Below are 27,656 nucleotides of genomic sequence, written 5' to 3' on the forward strand. Positions count from 1 at the left end.
ACTTACTTATCCAAGGGATATCTTATTACGTCCATTCATTCTGGAGCAAGAGCAGTGTAACCTTTTGACTGGGGAGCTAAATCATGGCCATTATCCACCGGCAGCGCTCGTTATTCTGCACTCCCTCTGCGGGACGGAGCGGTCCGATTGACTAACTGTTCCCTAAACTGTTTCCTTTACATGGAGCGAAGCAAAGAGGGGGAAACGCTCGGAAGGAGTGGCACGGTGAAAAAGGGGGAGACAGATATGAAGGAAACGACTGACTGTTTAACAGAAAAAAAAAAACTGTTTTACTTTTCGGGGAGCAGACAAAGTTTAAGATTAGGACAACGTAAGCCGTAGAGGGCGACATGTCAGATTGATTAATACTGCCAGAATTATTCCCCTCTCAGATGAGGTGTCATTTACCCAAAGAATCCATTGCAGACACACAAATGAATAGGGCCTTTTGTTCTACGTGGAAAATAAATTACAAGTTGAGACTGTACTTAAAACTAAATACGTGGAACATAGGAACACATAGGCAATCTATTTCCAAACCCAGTAATTCTAACCAGTTAGGGGATTGACAGTAAGACTGTGTGTGTGCGTGTGTGTGTGTGTGTTTAAGCATCTGTGACTGTGTCTCCTGTAAGCCGATACCTCTTCCCCCCACTGCTGAATGCATGACATATGCCCAGGAAACAAATTAACCATTTTTGGTGCAACACAAAACGAAATGAATCTCCTACTTCAAACCAAACATCTACGCGTCGGTTCATGTATGCGCAAACACACATATGTTGATATTTTCTGTTATCTTTACTGGGACCACAAAATAAGGGGCAATTTGTAAACTGAATGGCAGTTTTATGTGTTATTTATAAATGGAGAGGAAAAAAAGATAAAAATTTTGCTGAATGAGCAAGAAAGAATGAAAGAGAAGGTAGAAAATGTATGGGTGGGTTTTCATGTGTAACAGAAGTAAGGTGATTTATTTTGGAGCTCTGCACCCAAGCCAGCTGAAAGTTAATTTTTTATTTATTATTTTTTTTTTCCTCCACCGTAGCAGCCGCAGCTCTGTGGACCATTTGCCTGCTAACTGCGGGGTTGTTATTCTGCTGCTGACTGACACCAGCCTAATGGCTGCTAATGGTTTCTAGTTTTATGATGGCTTCCTCTTCAAATGAAAATGTAGGATGCAAAGAGCGGTTTCTTATTGCATTTTTTTTTTTTTTTTTGCCTTCAGTCGTCCGTCTTAGTGTCTCGCTGGTGATTTCTGCCTGTCTCCTGTCTTCGTCTTCATCCGATGCCTTTGTCTGCCTTTCACTGGTCTTGTCTCAATCTTTTTTTAGACCAGCATTTTTTATGACACTTGATAATCTTGCACTCAGGACGAACAATTATATGTGAATATGATGGCTTGAAAAAACTTTTTTTTTTTTTTTTTTGCAATCTCTGCATTTCTACTGTAAGTCCAGGCCTGGTTGTACTGTGTTGTCACAAGGAGTGATGATACAGTGACATATCATGGGAGAAAATTAACTATAGGTATGGCAGAGTTACATAAATATATTACAGCCATGGACAACTACATGTATGAGCCCATAATTTTAAATTTAGAATGTCTAATAAAAAAATAAATAAAATAAAATAATAATTACATTTGGAATGACAGAGTGTTAGAGAAGCTGTCAGGCTATGTCCTGAGTAGGCAACAGAAAAAGAGAACACGCTGCGCTAGCTTTGGACCAGCAGCAATGTTTGCAAAAAGAAAAAAAAAAAACAGTTGGAGAAATAATAATAATAATAATAAACATCTTTAAATCATATTTGCATAACACACACCTGCAAATACCAAAGTAGGACAATAAATGTAAAACACATAAAACACCCCAAGGGAAATTGACCTGTGTCCGGGGCTGAGTGCGAGGTTAAGTGTAGGATGATAGAAATGGCATGTGTGTACGTCGATGCCTATGCGTGTTCCAGGGATCCAGTTTCTGATTTATCGGCGCCCTCCCACTGAGAGCCAGGCAGCGGCACACAACTGTCTGCGAACTCTGAAGCACACTCACTCTGTCATCCCCACCAGCAATTATTTTAAAGCCATGCAAAGTCTAAATGTGTCACTCTGCTCTGCTCTGCTCTGTTCCTCGCAATCTAGTTGAGTTCCACTGTCCATTATAGGCTAAAAATAATAATAATAATAATTTGGTGGAGCTGAAGTCATTAGCTTCTCTGCTACGAATTGCCAGACTGACTGTAAGACAAAAACAGCAAGTAAAGTGAATAAATTAGGGAAATGGTTGGAGATGTAGGGCAGTACACAGTCACGCTGCTCTGGTCTCCTCTGTGAAGTGCATCCTTCTTCACCCTTCGCTGCCCTTTTACTCTTTGTTTCCTAGAGCTACTCTTCCCCGTCGCCCTTTACTCCCCATTTCTCTAGGAACACACACAGTCGAGAGCACGCACGCACACACAGACACACACACCCACACACGCCGGATGTATTTATTTCTTGCCTTGCATTTTTATGGAACGTTTTGTTTTGTCACCAAACTTTTTAAACCTTTTTTTTACTATGTACAATCATCATATACACTGGAGCACTGGAGAGGACCTCCGGCAGTTCAAATTTAATGCAGTCGGTAAGAAAAAGAAAAAGAAAAAAGAAAAAAGAAAAAAAAAGAAAAAACACTCCCACACCCACTAGCACGCAAGCTTTATCTCACACAAACACACATAGAAAGCCACAAGCCACCCCTGGCGAGCCCGCGTCTTCTGCCCTGCGCCTGCCACGGCGGCTCTGCGCTCTCTCCCGCTTGCAGCCCGATGATCCCCAGCCCCGTCACTGCGGGCAGTGGAATGTCCTGTCGCCGGGGGAAACGGAATGCCCTGTCACCCCTGGTAACAGAATGAAGACATAAACCTCTCCGACAGGCCAGACATGGAGGTATGACATGTCCTCGGGACATGAGGTACATATGGAGAGAGGGGGAGACGGAAAGTGACAGAGAGATATCGTTGGGGGGTGGAGGGGGAGGGGGCTGGTGAGCATGTTGCTAGGGTAGATCAGAGGAGGAGTACCAGTTAGCTAATGGGTCAGAAGTAATGTGACTTACTGGCTGTCGGAAGGTCTGAGAAGTTCGGTTTATAAGCTCAACCTAAATCATTTAACGTGCTTTATAATTCTTGGCAGCGCAGTAGTAACCCATGGACTCTCTTCTGGAGCCCTGCGTCTGTAGAGTTAAAGAAAACCAACCACAAGCCACGGATATTCACAACAAAGACAAATGCTAAGGACAGATAGCTGAAGGCTACTTCTAATATTCAAACATCTCTTATCTATTACATGTCACAACTTTAGTGCTCCTCCTTTTAATAACCTATTACGAGCTACCGGTGTTGCTGATAAAAACCTAAATGTTACGTCCGTGTGCGTTTATTAGCTCTCCAGCTGAATCGCTGCTGCTCAGAAACAGTGAGGGCCTCCTCACACAGCAGCCAACCCTGAATGCGCAACCTTTCCCTTTATTTCTGACACAATTGATAGGAATGCATTCAGCTCTGCTGAGATTTTCTTGTGAAATAAAACAAACTGAATCTAAAGTTGGCTACAGCTGCAGGCCTCCGCTCTGTGTCTCCTTTCTTTGTCATCTGCGCCACCCACAACACCTTGGTCACCGAAGCAAAGCCACGTTTAGATCCACTTTCACGTTCGGTTCTCTCTCGGAATAAAGATGAACCCGACTGAACACGATTAACAGTTCGCCCGCTAATCAAATAATTGCACACTCGTCAAGACAATGAATTAAATGATGATGTGGAAGTCACTTTTCTAGATAGGGATGCACCGGCGTGACTTTGTTCCTCTCCTGATACCAATTACTAACTACCGTAGCTCAAGGTGTTTTCTTTCTCTTTTGTCTTTTCCCTAAACTCTCTCGCTGCGTGGAAATTATTTCCATGATTTTTATGAAAGGTGGCATAAGGCCTGGGGTTGTTGTGGCGCTAACCGAATCAGCCGAGACTGAATAAATGAACAGATAGTTGGATTCATGACTTGTCTAATTTCGCTCCAACCACCTGCACTTATGGATCAGTCACATAATGGTCAATACTTAATTTACTTGATAAGGTGAGTACTGGCGCCGAGGCCGGATGGATGGTGCTTTCAGCTTTATATTATTATAAAGTGCTCTACAAAGTTTTGCCCACTGATAAGCATCCAGTGTGTGAGGAGTAACCAGACTCGCTGGGTCTTACCCAAGGAGGCGCGCCTATGCTGATGCACCTCAGTTCCCTAACCTCGTCCTTCCCTCCCCGTGGGAGCACACAAACTCAGTAGCGAATCTGATCATTTAATTTGTATGGAAGAATTTAATAATCTCTCTGTACAATATGATCAAATTCTATTTTCTTATTCCCTGTTCCTTGTAAGAGAATGAGAAACTCCAGATCAACCGGAAGGCAAACGGGCCAAAAGAGAAAGTCAGAGAGCAGACAGGTATATATGTATAGAGAAAGAAATTGGCTCAGACGGAGGGAGGAAAAATGACAGACAGAAAGACAGACAGACTCAGCAGAGATCACAGCAAGGAACCCTAATTGAAAAAGGCGAAAGGAGAAAATCATTAAACAAGCCCCACTGGTGTCTCCCTTATTAGATTCCCCTGCTGGTGTCATGCCGATTAAATTCCCCCTTGTTTCCCCTAACAAACTCTAAACTCTCCGACAATTTGTTAAGGAGAGGGATTACAGAGAGTTGCACGAGGAACATGCACTCGTGTGTATTTAAAAGCTTGTATAGATGTCTGCTAAAATGGCTTTTTGTGCCCTCGCAGCCCCTCCGATTTGCAATTTCAAGGTCCACATTCTGTATTTGTGCGGTGAAATAAACATATTCTATCAAGCGTTGCAGTGTCGGGACACTAATAAGACATTATTACTGCTGTGGTTCGGTAATAAAAATCCCAGAGGAAGATTTCCCTAATGCGAAACACTATGGTCCAGCTCTTTTTGTTTTAGACCCAGTGCTTATGTCAATAGCTGTTTCCATATCTGTATCTGATGCACGTAAAAAGAAGTTCTAACACTTTAGAGAGAAGCGTCAAATGGTGTAATGAACGTTCAAAGGACTGATCAGCTGATCACCAACTTTCCATCTTTGTTTTTTACTGCTTGGTTTTGTTTTCTGACATTTTGAAGGTTCGCTTGACAGTTACGTTGAAACTCACCTAATACGTCAACATGTCAGTAAGCACTGTGTACACACACGAGATTTCACTGTGCAAAAATCCCATGCTTGAGATGTGTCTATTACATAAATTCTGTTTCTCTGCCTTAGTTGTAGTCTATGTTACTCTTTTCCTTCTTCCTCATCATCAGCATCATAATATTTTCCATCTGCTCTGAGAGATGGAGACATAAACTGAGCCCGAGCCAACACGAACAGCTGCAGGCATCTATTCCCATATATTACAGTACGCCTAACCCCCACATATTCCCTTTATGTCGAGCCTATCACCGGGTACACTAGACCACATTACTCTCATTAGCTTTTACAGCACTTGGCTGGTTCAGCATTTGCATTTGCAGGGAGACAAGAGGACAGACTGCTGATATACTTTAGGCAATATACAGTAGTCTGTATGCTATTTGAAATGTACTGTGAAATGATGTTGTTTGTTTGCACGGTTTATACAGAATTATGGTGCGTATCTCCCAACATTCAAGCCAATTATGTTGCTGTGTTGGCAGATAATGTCCCTGGAACCCTGAATCACGACATGACTCGAGACAAATCACCAAAACAAATACAAGTCAATGATCTTGCCGAGATGCTAACATGTAATTTCATTTATTTAAAGTTATTCTGATGGAAACATTATCTAAGAGATGCACCGGCCAAATTGACTTCTAGTGGCTTATTTATGGGACCAGTTTAATTCAGACCGCTTCACTGCAGACGGCAGTGACTTGGCAAAACTGGTATTTATGTATTCATGAAAGCAAAAACATTACAAAACAAGTCACCCTACTTATTTATTTATTTAATTTGTAAAACAGTTCTTGTTAAAATTCTGTCTTCTGCACACACAGTCACTACCATTATGTTATTATGGACCGAGCGACTCTCCCACAAAGTAGAAAACCACCAAGCCGAGTTGGGAGGCAGGAGCTTCAAATAAAACGATGTCTCCTGCTAGCCTCAATATGTCTGAAAGCAGCTGAGGTAGGGGAACAATTTCAGTGCTTTCAATGTGCAGTTACAGCCATTCAAACCAATCAAGCCTCGGTGTAATTTCCCAACGTCTGCCACTACATACGCTGACGGGACACAATGTCTGTTGCTGTGACACTTTTTTTTTTTTTTTTTCCTGCAAAGGAACATGTCTAACCAGCTGTACAGCATAAAGTACTGTGTCATTTAATGTATGACTGTCACATCATTTTGCAGTGCATTTTAATCAGCTGCTGCTGAAGTACCTTCTAGCGCCCCAAATATGTTGACAGTATGTGCTGATGTATTACAGTTTCAGCACTTTGATTCTGTACAAAGCCTTTGACTTTGAACTGAGCTTAATCTGTAGCACATTTTGCATTAGCATGAGTGCAGGATATACCTCTACATACATCCCCCCACAGCACTCTGAAATACATTTATAGCAGGTAAGCAGTAAGCTGTCTTTAGTGCCACAAAGGTCCGTCTGCGTTACAGTAATGGGCAAGTTTGGACTACAGTGCATGTGCACATGTGGGTCTTTATTAATAAGCAGTGCCCACACCACCTCCTGCTAGTCTGTGTGTGTGTGTGTGTGTGTGTGTGTGTGTGTGTGTGTGTGTGTGTGTGTGTGTCTGTGTGTCTGTGTGTGTGTGTGTGTGTGTGTGTGTGTGTGTGTGTGTGTGTGTCTGCATGCACGCACGCTCTGCGGGCTAAAGTCCCAGAACGGCTCGACAAGCTTAATACCATTATCAAGATTTACAGCGATGCTCATGTGGGACTTACATCAAAATGGTTGGTGCAAAGCACAGACAGAACCCATGTCCCAATTAGAGAGCCTGAGGAACGGCGGTACACGCACACAAACACAGTCGAGCGCACGGGTAGACACACTATCCCCTTTCTCATGCAATCTCGCTATCTTTCTCTCTCAGACACTTCTGCATATTCACAATCTCCTGAACTCTCTCTGACACACATGCAAACACACACGCAAACACACACGCAAACACACCCCAACCCCCTGGGGACAGTTCCTTTAGCCTTTACGGCTGGAGGAGGAAAAAGAAAAATGCTGAAACGGTGGAAATGAGGAAAGATTGAGAGTGGGAATGAAAGAGAAGTACGCAGCATCCCAAACCACTGAAAATGAACCGGCCTCAGATTCAAACCGATGGTTCATTAATGTGATTTCAAAACTAAAACTTAAAGAAGCACCAGTGTTGGTAGCTTGAACTTTATTTTGATTATATTTTTTAGCATAGTGCTAGAAGCCGGTAGTACCCATTTAGAAGAGAAACAACCGACTTGTGTTTGCCAAAGACCGCGTGTAAGTGTGTTTGCAGCCTACGTAATTGGACGTGTCTCTTCTAAAGTGTGTATGTGCACGTATGGGACCATGCATATGCGTTTCTAGAAAACCCGGGAAAAGCTTTAATGATAGCCCAGAAAATGCAGACCAAGCATCTCCCTGTGTGAGTCTCAGAGAGACCAATTGAAGCGCTGAGCCGGAGATGAGGGGTAGCGCTAAAACGTCTGAGGTGCTTTGGAGTCTTTGTTCGCTGTAATAAAACATACCTAATACTAGATGCTCTCAGTGTCAATTCAAAACATCTTGATGATTCATTATTGAGTGCCAAAGCATTCTGTAATTCTCCTTTCACAGAGCTTTGGCAAGGAAACAAATGACCAATTTCAATATTGAACTGTCATGAATTATTCATGGCCTCTTGTAGGGCTTTAGGCATGGAAATTTTAGACGGCATAACCTCGTGTAATATCAAAACAGCTTGTGAGGAATGGAAACGCACAGAGCCCGATGAATTCTTTTGAAGCCTTGAGGACAGCACTTCAGAAGTTAATAACACAGTAAGACTTAAGTATATGCTTCATTCAGGTACATTTATGAAGACTTAATCAACCTTTTCTTCAGCACCACATGGCATTCTGCAGACCCTTTTGTTATAGCAGCGAAATAATATAATTTATGCATGAAACCCCTAAATTCAAAGTCCGGTGACAGCTTTTATTGCTTAAATTGAAAGGACTCATCTGGGTTGATGGGTGAAAAAAAAATAACAAAAGGCAGCGATTCAACATGATCAATTTGAATCTGATTCTTTGAAAATGGTTCAGGACTAACGAGTTGTAAAATGTACACATCAGGGCCACATCTATGGTGATGTGCTAGGTTTGAATTCAACCATAGCTCTAGGACACGACTCTATTTTCAGATTTAGACACATGAGTGATGGTGCTGTGATTTTTATAGATCTGTATAAGTAGTGCAGATATGAAATATGACTGAAATAGTCCTCCAGAAGTTGACAGAGGCATTGAAATGGAACATGTAGCTCTCCCCCTTCCCTGCTGAGTTATTGTTGCTTTTTATCTGCTCCCCACTTCTCCTTCTTTTTTCACCTTCTTTCAGCAACTCTCTCACCCTAGTTCCTATTATCTTTTATTCTCTGTTTCTCTCACCCAAGTTCTCCCTCTAGTCAGCGCTGTCAGACACTCAGTATTTACCTTTCACAGATTCTTTCTTCTACCCTTTCGACCTTCTGTACCATTTCCCTCTCTCCGTGTCTCTTGTCTGCAGCCTCGACTGAATCTCATCCCCTAAGCAGAGAAATTAGTGGAAGAGTTGAGGAAGAGTGCAACAGCTCCACATCCACCCAAACTGCCACAGCTACGCTCATCACAAAGACACGATACGCTCATGCACACACACACAGACACACACACACACACACACGAATGCATTCCCAGAGCAGAAGACAACAATCAATGTCGGGCAGTCACAGTTCAATAAGCAGACTAAACAATGTTGCTCCATTATTACTGTCTTGTTTAACCAACAGCACAGGAACAACACTGAAAATCAATACGACGGCCACACGACAGAGTGTGTGTGAGAGTTTGTGTGCCTGCAACACCAAGTAACAATGTGTGTTTCTGACCCGCTCAGTGGAGCAGCCGGCAAGAAAAAAGGTCCTTGGTGATTAAATGTCCACTTAAAAAGACCTCAGAGACAAGTGCACGTATGGTTGCACAAGTGTGTGTGTGTGTGTGTGTGTGTGTGTGTGTGTGTGTGTGTGTGTGTGTTTGTGTGTGTTTGTGTGTGTGTGTGTGCGTGTGTGTGCATGTGTGTGTGTGTGCGTGTGTGTCTGTTTCTCTGTGCATGTTTTAACCAATTCGACGTATCCAACATGGGTAGGATGGTAAATCTCTTTTGATTGATTTTTCTACCGGCATACTGGCTGCAACACTTGGTCTACAAACACTGAGTACAATCTGTTTTGTTTCCACAGATTAGAGGGTCTTATTTAGAGTATTGACTTTAGACAAAATAGAGGACCCCTAACCTGAAACAGCACCTTTAAGCCAAGACACCTTTTGAACTTGTCTCTTCTTTGAAGTGTCTTGTGTTTGTCTTTGATTAGTCCTAACCCTTCCTATCAGATGCTGCTGAAACCATTTGAGGTTTTCTTGATGAAAATGATCTGTGATATAACGAACCTGCTGTATCAAAGATCTAACAGTCTGAGACAATAAAAGGAAACTGTATGCATATCATTATATACCACTTGAGAAAGTATGTTTTTTTGTCATTTTAAATGACTGACGTTTAAGATCTAATTTATCAGGACTTCCTTAACCTCAGAGGCCTCTAATGCCCAGGTCTACATAACCCTGATGGCACCAGCCTGTCTGAAACTCCAAAGCATTTTGTTACCATGACTTTGTGCTCAGTAAATAATTCATCAGACACACCTCCTCCGCTCAGCTCAGCTCTGAAGACCAAAAGTGATGGAACTAAAAGCTTAAGGGACTTAAACTAAACTCTACAGTAGCACAGCAAGGGAGAAAGTATTCTAGGAAGGTGGGGACTGCTCCCAAACCTCAATCCCATCAACACAGATGTCTTTCAGCTGAGGATTAAATGGGCAAATGACACAACATTTGCTCTCAAACTCTTAAAACTTAACAGTCCTGTGGTCCCAATCACTGGAATTAGTTAAAAGATAATAAATATTTATGACCAACTTTCTATTCAGGGCCATGAAAGGCAGTCTGCTGTGGAATATTTTCATTAAGTGATGCCTGGTGCGTCTAGAACAGATACAAAGCGAGGACCCCATGCACAGCTGCCAGCCTGGGGTTTTTCTATTTGTTTCTTTTGCAAGATGTGATTCCAGGATGAAGGTACCGTTTCTGGAAAATAGCTTCCATGTTCTTCTTCTTTGTAACTCACGAGTTTGTCATTAGCTGCAAGTTTCAGCTCATTTTCAAACTTTCATAGCTGCAAGTTGACCTAGGGCCAAAACGGCAGCCCTGGCCTCATTTTCTGACAAGACCTCAGGACTGAACGGAGATAAACCAAAACCCTAGAGGGCCCCAGAGGAAGAAGCAACACAAATAACCACAGCAACAATACAAGGATTTGGAAGAGCTAGAGGGAGCCGTGGGCATTGTCTGGCTTTAGTCAGCTACTTTCTGCTCCTTTTGAAACCGTTCCTTGGGTGTGGATGACATTTCTTAGAACACAGAAGGGGGAAAAACACTTCAAATGTTTCTGCAAAGTTTTCCTCCTTCTGCCTTTTGTTCGAAGTTTAAATCTCCCCTTCCCCCGGGTTGGAAAGAAGGAAGGAGGAGAGAAGTGAATAGACTCGGACCAAAGTGGAGAAAGATGAGAGAAGGTGCAGAAGAAAAAGAAGCCCACAGATGGACACTGAGTGTTGAGAAAACAGAGGCTTCTTTTGAAGTGGTGATATAACCCTGCTGTGACACTATGACACGATTCGAGCGCTCATTCATCTGCTCTCGAGAAAAGTAACCCCATACACATGATGTCACTAGCACAAATGCGAAATATATAGCTTACAGATGGCCACTTGCCACACAGTACATACCAGAAAGTTTATTTCAACAAGTAGGCAACAATGTCAGAACTGTGTGCAGCTGCTACAGTTGCAACCAATTTATTTGAGGTGGATGTTCTGACAAGATGTGGAGAAATTCACTGGCAGTCAGTGAAAAATCGAAAAAAGGATGGACAGTTGGACAGAGAGATGCACAAAGCAAGTACACTGGCAACATGGAAATAAATGGCCTGGTCATAATATCCTCATTATGATCTAAAAAGAATGAATTCTATAACATATATTTTTTTCCAAGTATAGGTGGCCTAATATGCAAATTGTGGGATTCAGTGATTTGTAATTCTTCAGCTCAACATTTATTATGAACATATTATTCATGTTCAATGTTCAACTATGTTGTTAATTATTATTATGACCTTGGTACACAATAATGTCGAGGGACGTGCATTCTGTGCGAATAATGGAGATAAAGAACCGCTACAACTGTACAGGTGTCTTTTCCTGCCTTTCGGAAAATCCCAACTGCCAAAATATGAGATATGGTCCAAGAGAGTGACAGGATATCCACAAACCTGCCAAGGACACAACAGATACTGCATATGGAGACACAATGTCTATCCACACTTCTGCTTTAACTGCCAAACTAGCCATTCAGTGCCATTGTGTGCCTGTGTGCGTGTGTTGGCTGCCCCGTTTGGAAACCCCCTCCGCCTCCCTCGCACCCTACCGTTGAACAGGGCAGAGGCACTTGTCCCTCAGTGTGTACGGGCGTGTACGCATGTGTCATTTCCCAACAGAACCGTGCCAATTGAGCCACATGTCATTGGACACTGAGCCAGTTTGAGTTTGGAAAACCGTTACTACACCACTACGCCAGCTGCGCCTCGGGGAGATGATGATGATGGTGATGATGATGTTGATGATGGCAACGGCAAAATAAAAGAAATAATATCTGTCTGAAGTCCAAAACTCTCTGAAATGCGCTGGAGCCCAGTCTTTGATATGGTACACCTGTGTGTCATTGCGGCCTTTTGATGTACTTCATTAAACGGTGGCCTATCTGAGTGGAATGTCACCTCCTCACTTCTGGGACTATTTTCTATTATTTTTGTGAAAAGCGAGCTAATCTCTTTGTTGCACGCTCAGTGTGTATGTGTGCGCACAGACCAAAACGACATGAAGATTCAAAAGCCACAGCTGCACCCACAAAAAGCAAAAAAACAACAAAAAATAAAACATAAAAAAGGAAACAGCTCCTCTGTGAAAAATGTCCCAGCACAGAACAGTTTCGTGAGCAAATAATTAAAGTTCCATAAAGGTGAAATCATCGAAGCGGTGAAAATACGTAAGTGGCCGTTCAATACTTGGAAAGCAACACCAGACCACGTCATCCAAACTAGCACTCATTTGATTAAAGAGTGCACATCTATTTTGTAAATTGGTTTAACAAGTGCACGAAAGAAATGCAAAAATAATATCTATCTTATGTTGCAATCAACTAAAAATAAAACAGAATTAAATAAAATACAGCTATTTAATCGGTTTAAATGACGCTGGGAAAACAGTGATATCATCAAAAGCTCCAGACAGACATAAAGTTGATTATGACATAGTTCATTCTTCCACTTATTAGATCTGAGTGCTAAAAAATAAAGAATTATAATCTTCTGCTATTGGAAGGATCGGCAGTTTCTTACATATTTGAGGTCCAGTTTAGCTCAGGCACTGTCTCTTTAATGTTACCATGATGTGCCGTTCCATTTTTTTTTTTTCTCTTAGATCAAGCATATATGTGTGTGTGTGCCAGCGTCATGAATGTGAAATTTCATCTAGATTTCATCAGCTGTCAAAGGACAATGGGGGAGTCCCAATCCCCCTCCTACCACAACACAGATAACGATGTGACACCTCTGTGTTTCATGAGCCATGTGTCAAAAGCCCATCTCTGATTTAAACAAGTGTAACAACAAAGATATGGCTGGGCTGGGGGGAGTTTAAACCACTGACTCAATCGATAAAACAGTAAAGAAGAGAATTACGGATTTACAATGACATTTATGAATGAATGAATGAAATACTATACTTTAATTATCTCTAGCTTGTCATGTTTATTTGCTAATTTAGAATCTCGAAGTGGATAATCCCTACGACAAGTGACACCATATTATTATAAGGTTTTTATTTTGACACCGAATTGTATATCTTATCGTTTTAGCAGAAAAATCGCTAAAATAATAGCAGCAAAGTGGAACTTTCCTATCAAAGACTGTGGTGAATTAAACTGATCAACAAACAACACAAAATAACCTGCAAACAAGCGCGAAAACCACACAGAGTAAAAACCCTCGCAGAAAACCTTGGGAGTTGAAATATGAAATACCACAAGCAGAGGGAGTAAGAAAAAGTGTGAAAGAGAGAGACATTCTTAGGGTCACTCCAAAGGTTGTTTCTTTAAAACATCAATAAATGTTGTAAGACGACACAGCCCAAAGAGCCAGAGGGGCTCAAAGGAGCGTAGCTACCGAGTTATCACACACACACACACACACACACCCGCGTGCACAGCTCGCATACATATAATCGTGTGAGCACAAACACAAAAAAGTCTGTGTAGGAGGGAATCAATGAAAACAAAGCATTGCAGCAACACTCTATAAACAACAGCACAAAACAAGTCAGTAGGTCCGTACTTTTATAGCTGCACTGCTGAGTCACAATGTCGAGCGCTCATATTAAAAACTGACTTTCACTCCGAGATGCTGCGAGAGAAGTTTGAAATCTCAGTCATTCTGAACAACCGTAAAGCCTTCATCCACTGACCTCATCACCCTTTTTAATTTTAAGCCTCTTTAGACGGAGTCTTGCCCAAAAAGAAATATCTGACCATCTCCAACATCCATCTGTTGACTTTCTGCTACTAAACTTTTTAGCCACTGTAGTCTGGTAAAAAAAAAAAAAAAACATATTGATTGTCATATTTAAAAGTGAAATAGAAAATAGAAAGAAACTCAATGTAATCAATATTCAGTGAGAACAACTTGTGCTTTTAAATCAAAACCAGCTCTCCTATGTACTTTCCCAGAACATGTCAAGGTACTTGAAGCTTTCTCCAAACATCTTAAAGAATGTGCCGTTTAAAAGTCTAGTTCCAAGGTTTGTCTGCGTAACTCTTCAATATAACACAAATACCTGACTTGCCTGGTGCTCTTTTTTAATCTACATTCTCATTTCACTCAAAACCAAAGCATTTTAATATCGAGGCTCTCGGCAACAAACAAATGCACAGACATCCACAAATCACGGTAGAAAACTGCACACCATCAGAATGTAGGAACATGACCTTTGAAAAAAAACAACATCCAATCTGTTCTCTGCAATATGAAAAGAGGAAAAAAAAAAAAAAAGCAGAAACTCGTGGAGACATTGGCAACCGAGCTCACACACAATGGACCGTTGCATTTTTCATCAAGTAAAAACATCCTTCTGCAGAAGTGGTAACTCTGGCTTCCTGGAGCTTAGGTCCACTTTCCTCACAAACAATAACCTCCAAAGCTTCTGGACCCAAGGCAGCTCTCCGCAGTATTCATATCAACCCAAATATTCGTCTGTACTCCTTAGCTCGCACTACTTTGGAACAAAATAATCCTCGGCTTTACATTGTTACCACTTCAGTTTTATTCCTTAATTTTGGCACAGAATGAACACCTGTGTTTTCACAGTAGCTACAATACATGGCGTCCTCATTATCTGGTAACACCTTACTATTGGAGTCATTTAGATTAAATGAGTAGATCATGTCTTCATTCTCAGCCTCTGTAGGACCAAACCTTTAACCTCACCATAACGCTAATCAATATTACATTATACAAAGATTGAAGTAGTGAGGTGTGACATCCCCCATTGGTTCTTAACACAGCCAGGTTAGAGTTAGGGCCAAGTCATGCTTTCCAAGTCAATTTGTCCAGCATGGGTCCATGCAGTCCCCTACGCAGAAGTCCACCTGTAGCCCAAAATCACACGTTTGCAGGGAAAACAGCTCGTAAAGAGAAGAGTGATGAGATAAGATTTACCATTATCACTACTATAATTGATCCTAAAAAGAGTAAAAGGGCACACAAATGGCATTTACACTATCCTGGCAAAGGTCATTTTAAAATTCTGCAAACGTCCTACGCTACGTCTGCCTGCTGTGATCTTCAGGGAAGGCAACAAACTTCAGCTGCAGACTATTGTACAGAGTTTCAGTCCAATCTCTAACTAGCTGATATACTTTGCAGCAAAAATCCTGGAGTTAAGAGAATCACAGATCACAGCCATCCTTGAAGAAACATCCACAGAAATCCTGGGTTTTACTCTGTTTGCGGTGAAAAGAAAAGTGTCTGCATCCACTGGCTGCTTGTTGCTTTTTATTGGACTCCAAACCAGGAATCTGGGGTGTTATTCTCAGACCCTGCTTCCTCAGACCTAAGCAAAAATACTGTTGGAAATAATGACGAGTCCTGCGCAAGAGCTACTGCTAACTACATTAGCTATATTGTGCCAACAGGTAGCCTTGCATTCCGGCAGTATCATGAGTGTGTTTTGCTCGTGTATCCCATTAACTAGATAGCCCTCCTGCATGTCTGAAGGAAATTACCAGTTAATTATTTAAGCAGCAGCTCCAGAAGTTCCAGTACAGGGCATGTTCGAGAGTCATGGAAAGTGGTGGGCAAGAAAACTGTCCATCAGCCTCACAAAGGCCATTAAAGCCTTTGTATCTCATTAACAGAGCAATAATTTAAAAATTGACCAGCTACACGCTAATTACATGGCTTAAATTTAGCAAGTCAGGGCATAATGACTAGTTGGGGGAAAGAAATTCACTTAAAAGCGCCATAGAGAACTGACACTCCTTCTTTGAATAGAGATTAGTCTAAATCAGGGGGTTTTAAGCCCCTATAGGTCATTGGAGGGATTGCAGGATTAGTTTAACAGGCTGCAACCTCGTTCAGTCAGGTAGAGAAATCAAAGATTCAGGTACAAAACACAGAACAGAGCGATCATCAATCAGCGAATGACACACATGGAATGGACACTGATGGACGGTCACAACATAAAAAGAGGAGCTGGGGGTGGAGGTGGGTTGCGAAGTAGCTTGTTGCAAGGTAAGGCTGGCTAGAATTTAAATAAGCCACTTAAATGTGACCTGCCAGTGATGCTTCAGCTGAGCAGGGAGCTGATAGGGGCTGGCTTATAGATTGAAAATAGCGTCACTTCATGGCCGGTCTGAAATAACGCTACGCTCCATTTGCTGCTCGCTCTAATCGCAGCCCGGAACATCATCACTTCCTCGCACTTCCACAACTGTAAATTCCAGTGGAGTCACCGCCCTTTGTTTAGTGTTTTGTTTTACCAAATCGCATCCCCCTCTCAGGGAATTGTAGTTAATAACTATGACTATCAAATTCTCCCCTATATCGCTCTCCTTCCTCATGCTCAGCATGCTCTGCCTGCTTTTTTTTTTCTCCTATCTCCTGCTCTTTTTCCCTAAAGAACAAAAGATTTCAGGAGGCAAGATTTTCACAGAGGAGAGTCATTATTCTCTCTCCTTTCACTCCACTCTCCACCTACAGTGTCTTCCTACCTGTGTTCCCTTTGGGATAGAGAAAGAAAAAAAAAATGCTGTGTGCGTGAATAATACTGGAAAATAACAATGTGATATTTCATCCACATGCACACACATACACATACACGCTGGACACATAAAACAAGCCTTGTCAGCAAAGTCCCGCCCATATTCATTAGCCACGTAGAAAGCTGTGTTCGAATGAATCAAAGCAAACTGCTTACATATAATGTTGTTGCAAGCAGAGGGGGTAAAAAAAATACTGGATTTGTTACTAACGTGACGTGGAGTCAAAGTAAGCGAAAGGCAATAACATGTGGATGGGTGTGCCTGTATGTCTGCACTTTTGCACCAATCAATAAAAAACTACTTTCTGAAGTTTTTTGCGTTTTTTTACCTCTATGCGTGTGTGTGCGTGCGTGTGTGTCTAAGACTGTTGTTTTTCCTAAACCTACACAGAGACCGGTATAGTAAATTACATCATGTCTACAGCAGGAAAAACCTTTTTACAGCATGTGCTAAATCCCCTTTTTCATGGCATCCTACAGAATTACAATGTGCTCCTGTGTGTTTGTGTGCATGCGCGTATGTGCGCACGCTGCAGTCGTAAGCCTAGAAGGTAAAAAGTTACAGTGGTGATTATAGTAATTATGGTTTCAGGTTTTTGCATATTCCTTCAGATGGACCGCTAGATTACCAGACAGTTTTTGGCACATGAGGAGAGTGAGAGCAGGGGGGGAGAAAGAAAAGAGTTACTGTTGGGGCAAGGAGCAAGGAAGAGTGGGAAAAGAGAAGAGAAGAAAAGTAACAAGAAAAGGAGGAAGTGAAAGGGAGAAGGTGAAAGAAAAGACAGAGAGACTAACAAAGGAAGAGAGACTGTGGTGGTGAAAGAGACAAGGAAGAGAAAGGCTAATCCTTTAGGCAGATTCCCAACGCCGCCCAGCCCGCTGCCTCGTTCCCCCCTCTTCCCAATCCTCTCTCCGCACTCAAGCAGGAGCTGAATGGGCTTTTACGGTACAGCTTTGTTTCCTATGAAAAAGAAAAAGGAGCGTGAATGTTAAATTCTCAACCAAAAAAAAAAAGAGAAAAGAATGAAAAATGAGAAAGGAAAACCGTGTTCGCTTTCCTCCATTTCACTCACTTTCTCTTCCCCCTTACTTTCTCACACTCTTGCTACAGGACAATGCACGTAACAAGCTTTCAGGGGGGAAACAAAAAGGGCCCGGGTCCCAGCCTCGTGGACCCCCTGTCACGGCACGTCGTATTTTCTCAATGCGGCTTAATTACATATTCATGCTGACACAAATAAGGCTCCCTTGCTCCGGCACACAAACACGCCGCTCAGGGAAAACACCCAACACCCATCTGCTGGTCGTGTGTCTGCCCTCAAGGAATTGTTCTCTTGAAAGAGTCCACACGTACGTAGAAGTGCGCTCGCCCCTGCATCCGCGTGCGTCGACACGGTGACACCTGTGCGACGTGGCGGCTCATAAGTTTAAGCGCTTCAGACATCTGTGACAATACCGTAAAAAAAAAAAAAAAACATACACGCATCGAAAAACTGCAGCCGGTCGTTAATAACCGTGCCATAAGCAAAAAATCTGGAGACGCAGCAGACTGGTGCTCTGGCACGGGTCCAAAGACAAAGTGTCAAGAGACAGACACAAGAAGGGACAGAGGATTAAGCTGAAGAGGCAGAAGTTGGTCTTTTCACACAAAGAAAGTGTGTTGTAATCGCTTGTCTCCAATAAATGCAGCTCGCTGCTTGTTGTTTTTGAAGCAAATAAACCGAGCCGAGCTATTTATTGGCGGTTTTACGGTATCAAATAAAAAGAATATATAGACCATGAAAAGCCTTAAGCTGCCGGCTGTGGACGGAGGCGAGGCCTTAAAACAAAGAGATACAGGGTGAGATTTCAATGGAGAGCAGCTGGCATTGTACGAAGCTCCATTTCTCGACCTGTCTCTTTCCTTCTTTCCCTTTTCTTTCACTTCCATCTATCTGTGCTGGACTACACGTCTGTGTGTGTCTGTGTGTGCATGCGCGCGTGTGTGCACGTAAGCAAACACTCGCCCTCCCCCTGGCTGACTGATGAGTTTCTGTGACAAAACACACACACACAAACACAAAATGTCCCGCTGCTTGTGGGCCCTGTTCGGAAGTGCAACAATATGTCCACTGTTTTTGGCTAGACTCTAATTAAACGGCATAAATCTAAGCGGAGAGACGGACAGGGAGAGACAGGGCGGAGGGGGACAGCAGCGGAGGAAGGGAAATTATTATTAGTATTAGTTTTTAAATGTGCCAGAAGTAAGAAGGAAAGCAAGCAGATGGGAAAGACAAAAGCAGGACAGAGAAAAAAAAAAGGAAAAAAAAAGGAGAAATGGAGTCAGAGAGAAAAATGGGGACAAATGACAAGCCAGAGAGACTGAGACGATGGACAATGCGGCCTGGCACGCGGTGGCAGCGATTCACCAAGTCCAACTGTTTTCTGTGGGGATCAGAGATGCACAGTTACTTCTCTCATTATGCTGGCACAAAAAGATTTTTTCCAAACTAAATTTGTACAATGACTCCAAAACTTACTCTGATTTATGTATATATAAATATAATTACATACATATGATAAGTGAGAACTTTTAAGTAACCCATAGTAATACCATTTTTTCCAGAGTAATTATGACCCACTTGCTGGTTTATATATTAATCTGACTTTTTCTGCGTTACAGGATTGCTTGGGACCAGTGGGAGCTGTATAGTAGGCCACTGATTGAGAACAAACAGTGTTTTCTTACCACCATCCCACACACAGAGACGAACACACACAGACACACACACACAACTAACTAAAACAAAAAGCCTGGAAATGAGAGCACCAAATGAGGCCTTAGGTTTCGCGGGCCATGAAAAATGTATAATTCCAGATCTTTACATGAAACTCTAGAAGGAATTAGGACTAACAGCAGGAGATGCTGGGAATCAGTTTCAGAACATTTAGCTTTCTCTTTTTATTCTTTTCCTCCGGCTCACTCCGTCTCAGCAGTAAACACACACGCTCGCAAACACGTACGCGCAACGGTCGAACACGCACGCACATACAAACACACACAAACACACACACGCACACACACACACACACACAGGGATGCATTCTTATGTTCCGTCCTGGGTTTTCCCCTGTAGAAAACGGAGAGATAGTGAATGTGACGCAGTTTGTCGACACAGTCTTTTGAAAACCGCACTACTTCAAGAACCAGATCCCATGTCTACTTTCCTCAAAGAAAAACATGACGGCAAAGTTCTCTGTCGCTACACAAACAACCAAAGTTCAGACTCTTGATTCTTGAAATAGGCCACGCAGTAATTGCTATGTTTCCAAGAGAACCATATACAGTATGTATGTATGTACATATATATAATGCACAGTGCTGCAGGTGGATAGAGGAGGTCCAGTATTTCCACAGTACTCAGTGAATACATGAACACCCAAGGCCACAGGCAATGAGAAGAAAAAAAGGTCAGTAGAGCCCATTCAGAGGCTAAAGGAGGGCACTGAGGGCACTGACTGAAAGGACAGACATGGAGAAAAGGTGGGTGGGTGGGGGAGGAGGGTGTGAGGGTGTGTGCGTGTGTGCGGGTGGGGATGGGGGGGGGTCATTGCTGGTCTCACTTACAGTGAGAGTCCATGAAATCCACGGATGAGTAAGCAAGGATAAGACATGTGAAAGAAAGAAAAAAAGACGGAGAAGACGAGGGAAATCTGCCGTCACTAGGCTGCTGCTAGCAGCAGGAGGGTCTTCGATACAAAACAACCTCAGACACAGTCAAAGACTTCCTTTCACACACGCCCATGAACGCCAGTCCGAACACACACACACACACACACACCAGTGTGCACACAGAGTAAGCTCACATACACACTAACGCAGACAACAAGCAGCATTGTTTGACCGCAGAAATATCTTGCTGTGTGTGTGTGTGTGCGTGTGTGTGCGCAAGTGTGTGTGGCAGTCACTCAGCTTGTCAAGTCCTAGTGGAGTGATCAAAGCTAGTACAAACCACCCAGAGAGATCTCCCTTCCTCACTCAGTCACCCTTTTCCCTCTCTCCCCCTGGTGCAGAAACTCCATCAGATTTACCACATAAAACCTGCTTGACCAATTGCACCGCGCTGGCTGGAGCTGCGCAGCCAATCAAAGTGGCCTATTTAGTTCCAATAATTCCCAGCTGTCCCCCCTTACAAGCACTGAACCCTGTATGGCTGGGCCACACCATGGGACAGGATCACAACATAATGGGAGACAGCATGGGAGCCCTGGCAATATCATAATGCAGGATGCGTGCGCATGTATAGACAGGCATGCAACGAAACACCGCGCGAGCTCTGCTGGAACACCGCGATAGTGCCAAGTTCACACACAGACACGCACAAAACTGCACACAAATGCACGCACTCCACAAGAGTTCTCTGAGACCGTCCCGGAGCTGCCAAGTTTATGAATGCACACACACGCGCGCGCGCCTCATACAGTGGGAGCTCTCTCGGCGCGTCCTTACACCTCAGCGCCGACGCACTCGCGCACGCGCGCGCCTACGCACTGCCCACCTGTAAGCACACAAGCTTCCACAGATTTATTTCACGCCGCTTTAAATCAGCTTTCTGCAGTCCGAGATTCAATTCTGAACAAAGTGGACGAATATCCTGGAATAGGCGCGTGCGTGTTGTATATATACGTGTGTGTGTGTGTTTGCAGGATTTGAGTTGGAGCACACAAATATGAAGCCTGTAACCAGAACCCAACAAGCAAATGCTGGAACATGAAATTACTGCAGGGCCGTATAAGGCAAAAACGGGCCAAAAATGTTAACACCCTATAGTTGCCGAACCAAGTCGTCGTGAAAAAGAAAACAAGGGCATGTTTCGGACTGTGCATGGTAATCTTGACACCCATTCACTCCACATCAAATGTAAGGGGGCTTAGCTAATGGCTTTTTAATAGGCCCAACTGCTTGAGGGTGGGGCCTGGTTTGAGGGTGGACGCATGCACTCGAGCTGGCAAGAGAGGATCTCAACTAACACTCTCCTTCTCATTGTGCGCGCACATGTGCGTCGTTGAAACCTTTCCACAATGTAGCACACGTCATGTACCGCTGAGACGTGCCAGACTGAATGACTAAGTGCTAAAAAAACAAAAGGTTTAGATTTAAAATAGGTGATTAGATGCAAATTAAACAACTTGGAAAGAACGCATTGTGTAGGATAAGTGCACTCAAAATGGAATTAAGGAAAAAAAAAAGATGAAAAAATACGACCTTCCGAGGGTGCTCGTGATTCATCATTACCGGGTTTCACAGTAGTGCCAGCGTTATTCCCACAAACTTCATCATCCTGAACATCGTTAGTCATGACCTCAAAAACAAACTGCGATTAAACTTGCCAAACCGCATTAACGGAGTTGCAACTGGAGGCAACATCTGACCACAAGACACTCAATGATGCATTAGCGGCAATAAACAGCAGAATAACTCGATTCATACTCCCAATTTGTATTACCATTCAAAGAAGAAATGTGCACCGATGCAGAATTTGGAATCTGAATGACGTTCTGTGCTTGAAAGGAATAGGAAACTCTGAGGATCGGCTATGTACACAAAGCAGCCCACTCCCCCACAGTTATGTTGTGTTTGTGTGTTTTGCCCCATTCAATAGAACAACTGACGGAGTGACTCCTCACACACAAAGGGACTACTTCAGAGACATGAGCCAAGTCGTTTGAAACAGAGAAATACAGGAAACAAACACGAACCAAAAGAAAGCAGGAGCGGGGATCCCGGCAGATATAAACCTTTCTGACGGAGAGCAGAAACGGGGGAAGGTTTCATCTGCCTGAAAAGCATCAACAGATTGATTTTCCAATTATCAGATTCCTCTACAAAAGTCAAATTGAGTCGCACGCTGGTGGCAAGGTGCAATTTATCAGAGGTGGGTGAGCGCGTACTCAAATCGTGTCTCTAAATTGCAATGTATTGATTTAACAGTAAACCAATAGAGAGTGGTTCTAATGAATATTGGAGGGAGTTACTGAATTGTTGTTCCCCAGGGCAACGGGAGAAAGGTGGCGGCAACATCATGGCCAATTACTACCCAAATTCAGCACAGAAACCCAAGGCCAATCTGCGATGTCGATACCAATTTATAGACTACATCCTGGTGCAGACTACTGTAGGCTATCTTTAAAGAGGCTTTCAAGTGGATTATTAGTTGCGTAATGGCAGGTAAAGTCTAACGATATTACATTAAACAGAGAACCAAATCAAATCTCTGATACGTTCAAACCTCCACCAGTCACACAGGGAAAACATGGTTAACTTAGCTGGGCATTAATCCTTTTTGCGGGTACAAGTCCTCCCTGAGAAGGTCAGTGTGTGTGTGTGCGTGTGTGTATAAAAGAGAGAAACATTTTTAAGTTGTGACTCTCACAGGCTTCTTAGGATATAAAACGTCTAAACATGTTTATACTTTGCTCATACCGTCTGTGCCCTGCAACATCCCTCACAAATCCCAGACGTAGTGGGTGGCTGCACGCCACTCTCCAGAAATATCACTTTAATATTCCTGTTATGCTTCACTTGGGGCGTACAGTGAATGCAGCTCTAACACACAGCACCTTATCATTTTCACAGCCCCGGCGCATTCACGCCATGCGCTGAGCTCTCTTCAGATTCTATCAGTTAATCGTGGATGATTGGATGATGTTGTGGCATTATCATATCCCTCCTTTGCAGCGTGTTTGTGAGGCTGTAATTGTCTGTAAGCTCCTGGACTGTGTTTGACTTCTGATCAGTTTTCCAGTCGCAGCACTGAAGCGTCGTCCTCTTATTTTGCAAAGTGCTCCGCAATGAGACACCAGACTACTGTTTTCACCTTAAATCTGACTATGTGCTCTCTGTTCACTTGTCGGTTTAAATATGAATAAATAAGCAAATATATAAATTAATTAATTAAATCGAACCAGTCCATTCGAATACTGCGATTTTCTGAACCAACCAGGACCAGAAGTGTTCCACGGGAGTTTGTACAATTATTCTGGTTCTCATCAGCGAGAACCGAAGCACATTTTGGGAGGCATTAGTCAGCCTTCTTAAAATTAACGATATATTTCCAGTCTCCCAACATCAATTACTAGTCGTACCTCGTAGGAAAATGCGGGCTTTTGCCTTCCGATTTGAACAGCACGCTCTCAGCGAGCACTAATTCGCATGGTAACGCATTAAGATGCTCCGCGTAAAACGCATCGGGATCAACTCATTTTGAACTGAAATAACGTATCGCAAAATAAAGTGTGCCTCCTAGACCGGGGCTTCTCCTGCCTCCGTCTAGTACCTGGCATGCGCCACTGCCACGCAAACGCATCCCAGCACCGAAGCAGAAGGTCCATCACTTTGAAACGTGCGAGGTGCATTTAAGTAGTTAGGAAGGAGACGCGCTCCCCTCGCCTTACCTTGGGCGACTCCTGCGTGAACTAGCACCAGGAGAAGCAGGATCCCCGGCGCGGCGCGCATTCTCATTCTCGCCAAGCTGGAGCACCGGAGTGCTACTCCACTTCTCTGTCCACTTTTCCCCATTACAGGCAACGCGTAGTACACATAAACACACACAAAACTCCTCCGTCCACGGTGGGGGAAATTGCAACCCCCCTCCCCTCCAGCACAGGGTCTGCCGATTGAGTCCAAAAACCAAAGGGGTAAGGTGCGCAGCCTCTAGTCCCGACGTCTGAGACCGTCTCAAAGGGCGCAGGTTGAGCTGTGGTGGAGGTGGTGGAAATTACCGCGGGGTCCCTTCACTCGTGTCAGCGGCTCGGCTTCCTTGCCACTAAAGCTCCGCTTTCCTCTCCGTGCGCTCCCTCCTTCTCCACTCTCTCCGTTTACGCAGAGAGAGAGAAATGCCACCGCCCTCTGGCTACCATGAGACTGTCTGTTTCTCCCTCTCCCTCGTTTACACCGCTTCCCTCTTTCCTCTCTTTCGTGCCCAATAGGTGGATGCGAGAATGGAAAGCTGGCTCAGCGCACCTGACTTTTAATGGCGTGGCTAATTTTAAGTTTATGATGAAATGCAGTGTTTGTCCCGCTCACTCTTCACACGATATTAAAGGTTTTAAACAACCTCATTATTTCTCGCCTAGACTGAAACTTTGTAACTTTGTAATTTGCTGGATTTCTCACATTCATGCACACTTTATTGCTTCTTTTCGATTTGTACGATATATTTCAATGTTTTTTTTTTCTAATTCATCTGCATGTACAAGTATGCGTATGTACCTCTTGAATGCTTCCAGTCAGGAGCAACGCCAAGAACTACAGTGTTTCTCCATAGTTGACCGACTGATGTCTGCCCCCTGACGGCCAAGTCCGTTGGACCTGCAAAAGGACACAGAAACCGTGAAAGGAAGCCATGATCTCTCCAGATTTAATTCACTGCAGGTAAATGATTCCGTAATCGAGTAAAACCAAAACAATGTTTTTTAATCATTTTAGAAGAATATTCACAGTCTAAAATGGCTTTAAAGCAGATTTTGTTCATCTTGCTGATTGTGTGCTGTAGCCTGCAGTATCGTGACCATCAAATGAGGTCGCTCACCCAGCTATTACAGCTTCATTTACCACTTTGTCACAGTTTATTGTATCTCCAAATGGGTAATTGGGAAAATGTAGCAACTTGAATGCAGCAATCACTTCAAATTCTCAATAAGTGAAGTCCTGACTCTAGGTCAGGACTCATTATCAAATTTCTGATGCATCTAAACAGCTGCTGGTGTTCATGCCATCTTGGCAAAACAGCAGTCAGATATGATTTGCATCTTATTTAATTTTTCTACAATTGCTACTAGTGTCACCTTGAAATGTATGGCTACACAAAAACCGGCTCAGTGCATATCAGTCTTTGTGTTTCCAGCACACAGCTCGCACCACTCTTACAGCTGCCATAACTCTCGACAGTGTTGCTGCACAGTCATTTGAGCACCGCAGCCTGCATCATGCATTGTAAATGGCAATAGTAAAATATGTGCCTGGTGCCATTTGTCACCACAGCAGCCCTGCAGCTCAGTGACTGCCACTGGAAGTAGCCGCTGCCCACAGGGACCTGTAAAAGGCTTTTTATTCTGCCACTTTATTGGGAATGGGAAAGCAATAAGTTACACAAGTAACATATGGCACACTTGGATATGGATCAGCACTTACACTAGCAACAGTTTATGGCAAAGGGAATTTCACAGATCCTCAAGGTAGTACAGCACACATACACTTTATACACGCGGCCACTGACGAGGATGTAATATTTAAACAATGCATTATATCGACGTTTAGGAAAAACAAATGAAAAGAGAGATTGGAACATTACATTTCTAAAGGCCTAAAATTAAACTTAAACCACACAAAAGCTACATCGAGTAACACTTAGCTCTCCTTGAAGAGTAACTTTGCAGAGTTTTTTCATGATATAGAAGCATACCCCGATAACATAACATAACATAACATAACACAACACAACACAACACAACACAACACAACACAACATAACATAACATAACATAACATAACATAACACAACACAACACAACACAACACAACACAACACAACATAACATAACATAACATAACATTATGACCACCTGCCTAATGTTGTGTAGGTCTCCCTTGTGCCTCCATAACAGTGTGACTCATCAGAGAATGGACATGGGCCTTCTGAGGGTGTCCTGGGGTGTCTTGCACCAAAATGTTGTTAGCGGGGTCTTTGGGTCCTATGGGTTGAGGGGAGGGGCCTTCGGTGAATCAGGTTTGTTCCAGTGCATCCCACAGATACTTTATTATTTTGGGATCTAGTGAATTTTGGAGGCCAGGTCAACATCTTGTGCTGTTTTTCATGTTTTTTGAGCTGTTCCTAAACCATTTTAGTGTGTGTGTGTCAGGCTCCATCCTGCTGGGGATGGCTGCTACCATCAAAGAGTGTCATTGCGATGGGGTGGGGATACCCGGACCAGGTGGGTGGTACGTGTCTAACTAACAAATGTTGGACCCAAAAGATTCCCAGCAGAATATCATATTGTCACAAGATGGTCAAAGGTATTTACTTCTCCTGTGTTTAATGTTGCAGCTGATTGGTGTATATACAACATGTGAAAAGGGGACAATAGCACACTGTTAGTCAGTCCACATAAATATTGAAAACACTGGCATATACTCAAAATATTTACTGCTTGTTACTCTGTAATGGATGCACAAGCTGAAAATGTGATACAATCCATTGGTTTGCAGCATAAGACGCAGCAGTTCATGGTCTGCGACACGTCAGTTGGAGCCTGGACCTTCAGTGTCCTTACACTCTTCACCTAGCCTACTCGTAAACACTGACCAATCCACGCAGGGTCTGACATTAGCTTCATTGTGCCAACCGACAGGTGTTCAAATTCCAAAGATTAAATTCACCTGAATACTGCTCAGCAGCATCCTGTGAGCCTCTGAATGGTTAGAGAAATCTCAGAAAAGAAGCTCCAGAAATCTAACAGAGGGTGAGATCAGGACCCAGAGCAATAGACAAGCAATCTGTCAATCACAGCTGTGAATAATGGCCCCATGGAGGACATCAAAGTCTTCTATAAGCCTTAGAATCCCGTTAATGGAGCAACCATGACCACCAGCATGCAAGAGAGGGCCGGAAAATAGCTTTGTATTTTTGGGGAGAAGTTAACGATTTCGCATGGAAATAAGCTGGAGCCAGGGATTTTATTTTTGGAGTCAGTATCTAGCGGCCAATGGTGGCGTAGCACTTAACAGTACTTTCAAACTTCTGGCCTCCAACCCTCAACCTGCAGCAGCTGACATAACTTGGTACAACCTCATCTTCCTGGAAAAACTATTTTGAATACTAAACGTGAACCTGGTTTCTCCTCCTCCCTTATGATGG

General features: G+C 43.2%; 1 protein-coding gene across 2 annotated transcripts in view; it reads right to left on the reverse strand.

Annotated features, from left to right (window-relative positions):
* LOC125012653 (netrin receptor UNC5C-like) overlaps positions 1 to 24,649 on the reverse strand; it is a 185,698-nt gene extending 161,049 nt beyond the window's left edge. For both annotated transcript variants that reach the window (XM_047592728.1, XM_047592727.1), the window contains exon 1: positions 24,196 to 24,649. In XM_047592728.1, the coding sequence (XP_047448684.1) occupies positions 24,196 to 24,319 (124 nt within the window). In that variant the 5' untranslated portion in view covers positions 24,320 to 24,649. The remainder of the gene's footprint in view (positions 1 to 24,195) is intronic.
* Positions 24,650 to 27,656: the final 3,007 nt, after the last annotated feature.

Source organism: Mugil cephalus, chromosome 8 (assembly GCF_022458985.1).
Source record: "Mugil cephalus isolate CIBA_MC_2020 chromosome 8, CIBA_Mcephalus_1.1, whole genome shotgun sequence".
Taxonomy (NCBI): Eukaryota; Metazoa; Chordata; class Actinopteri; order Mugiliformes; family Mugilidae; genus Mugil; species Mugil cephalus.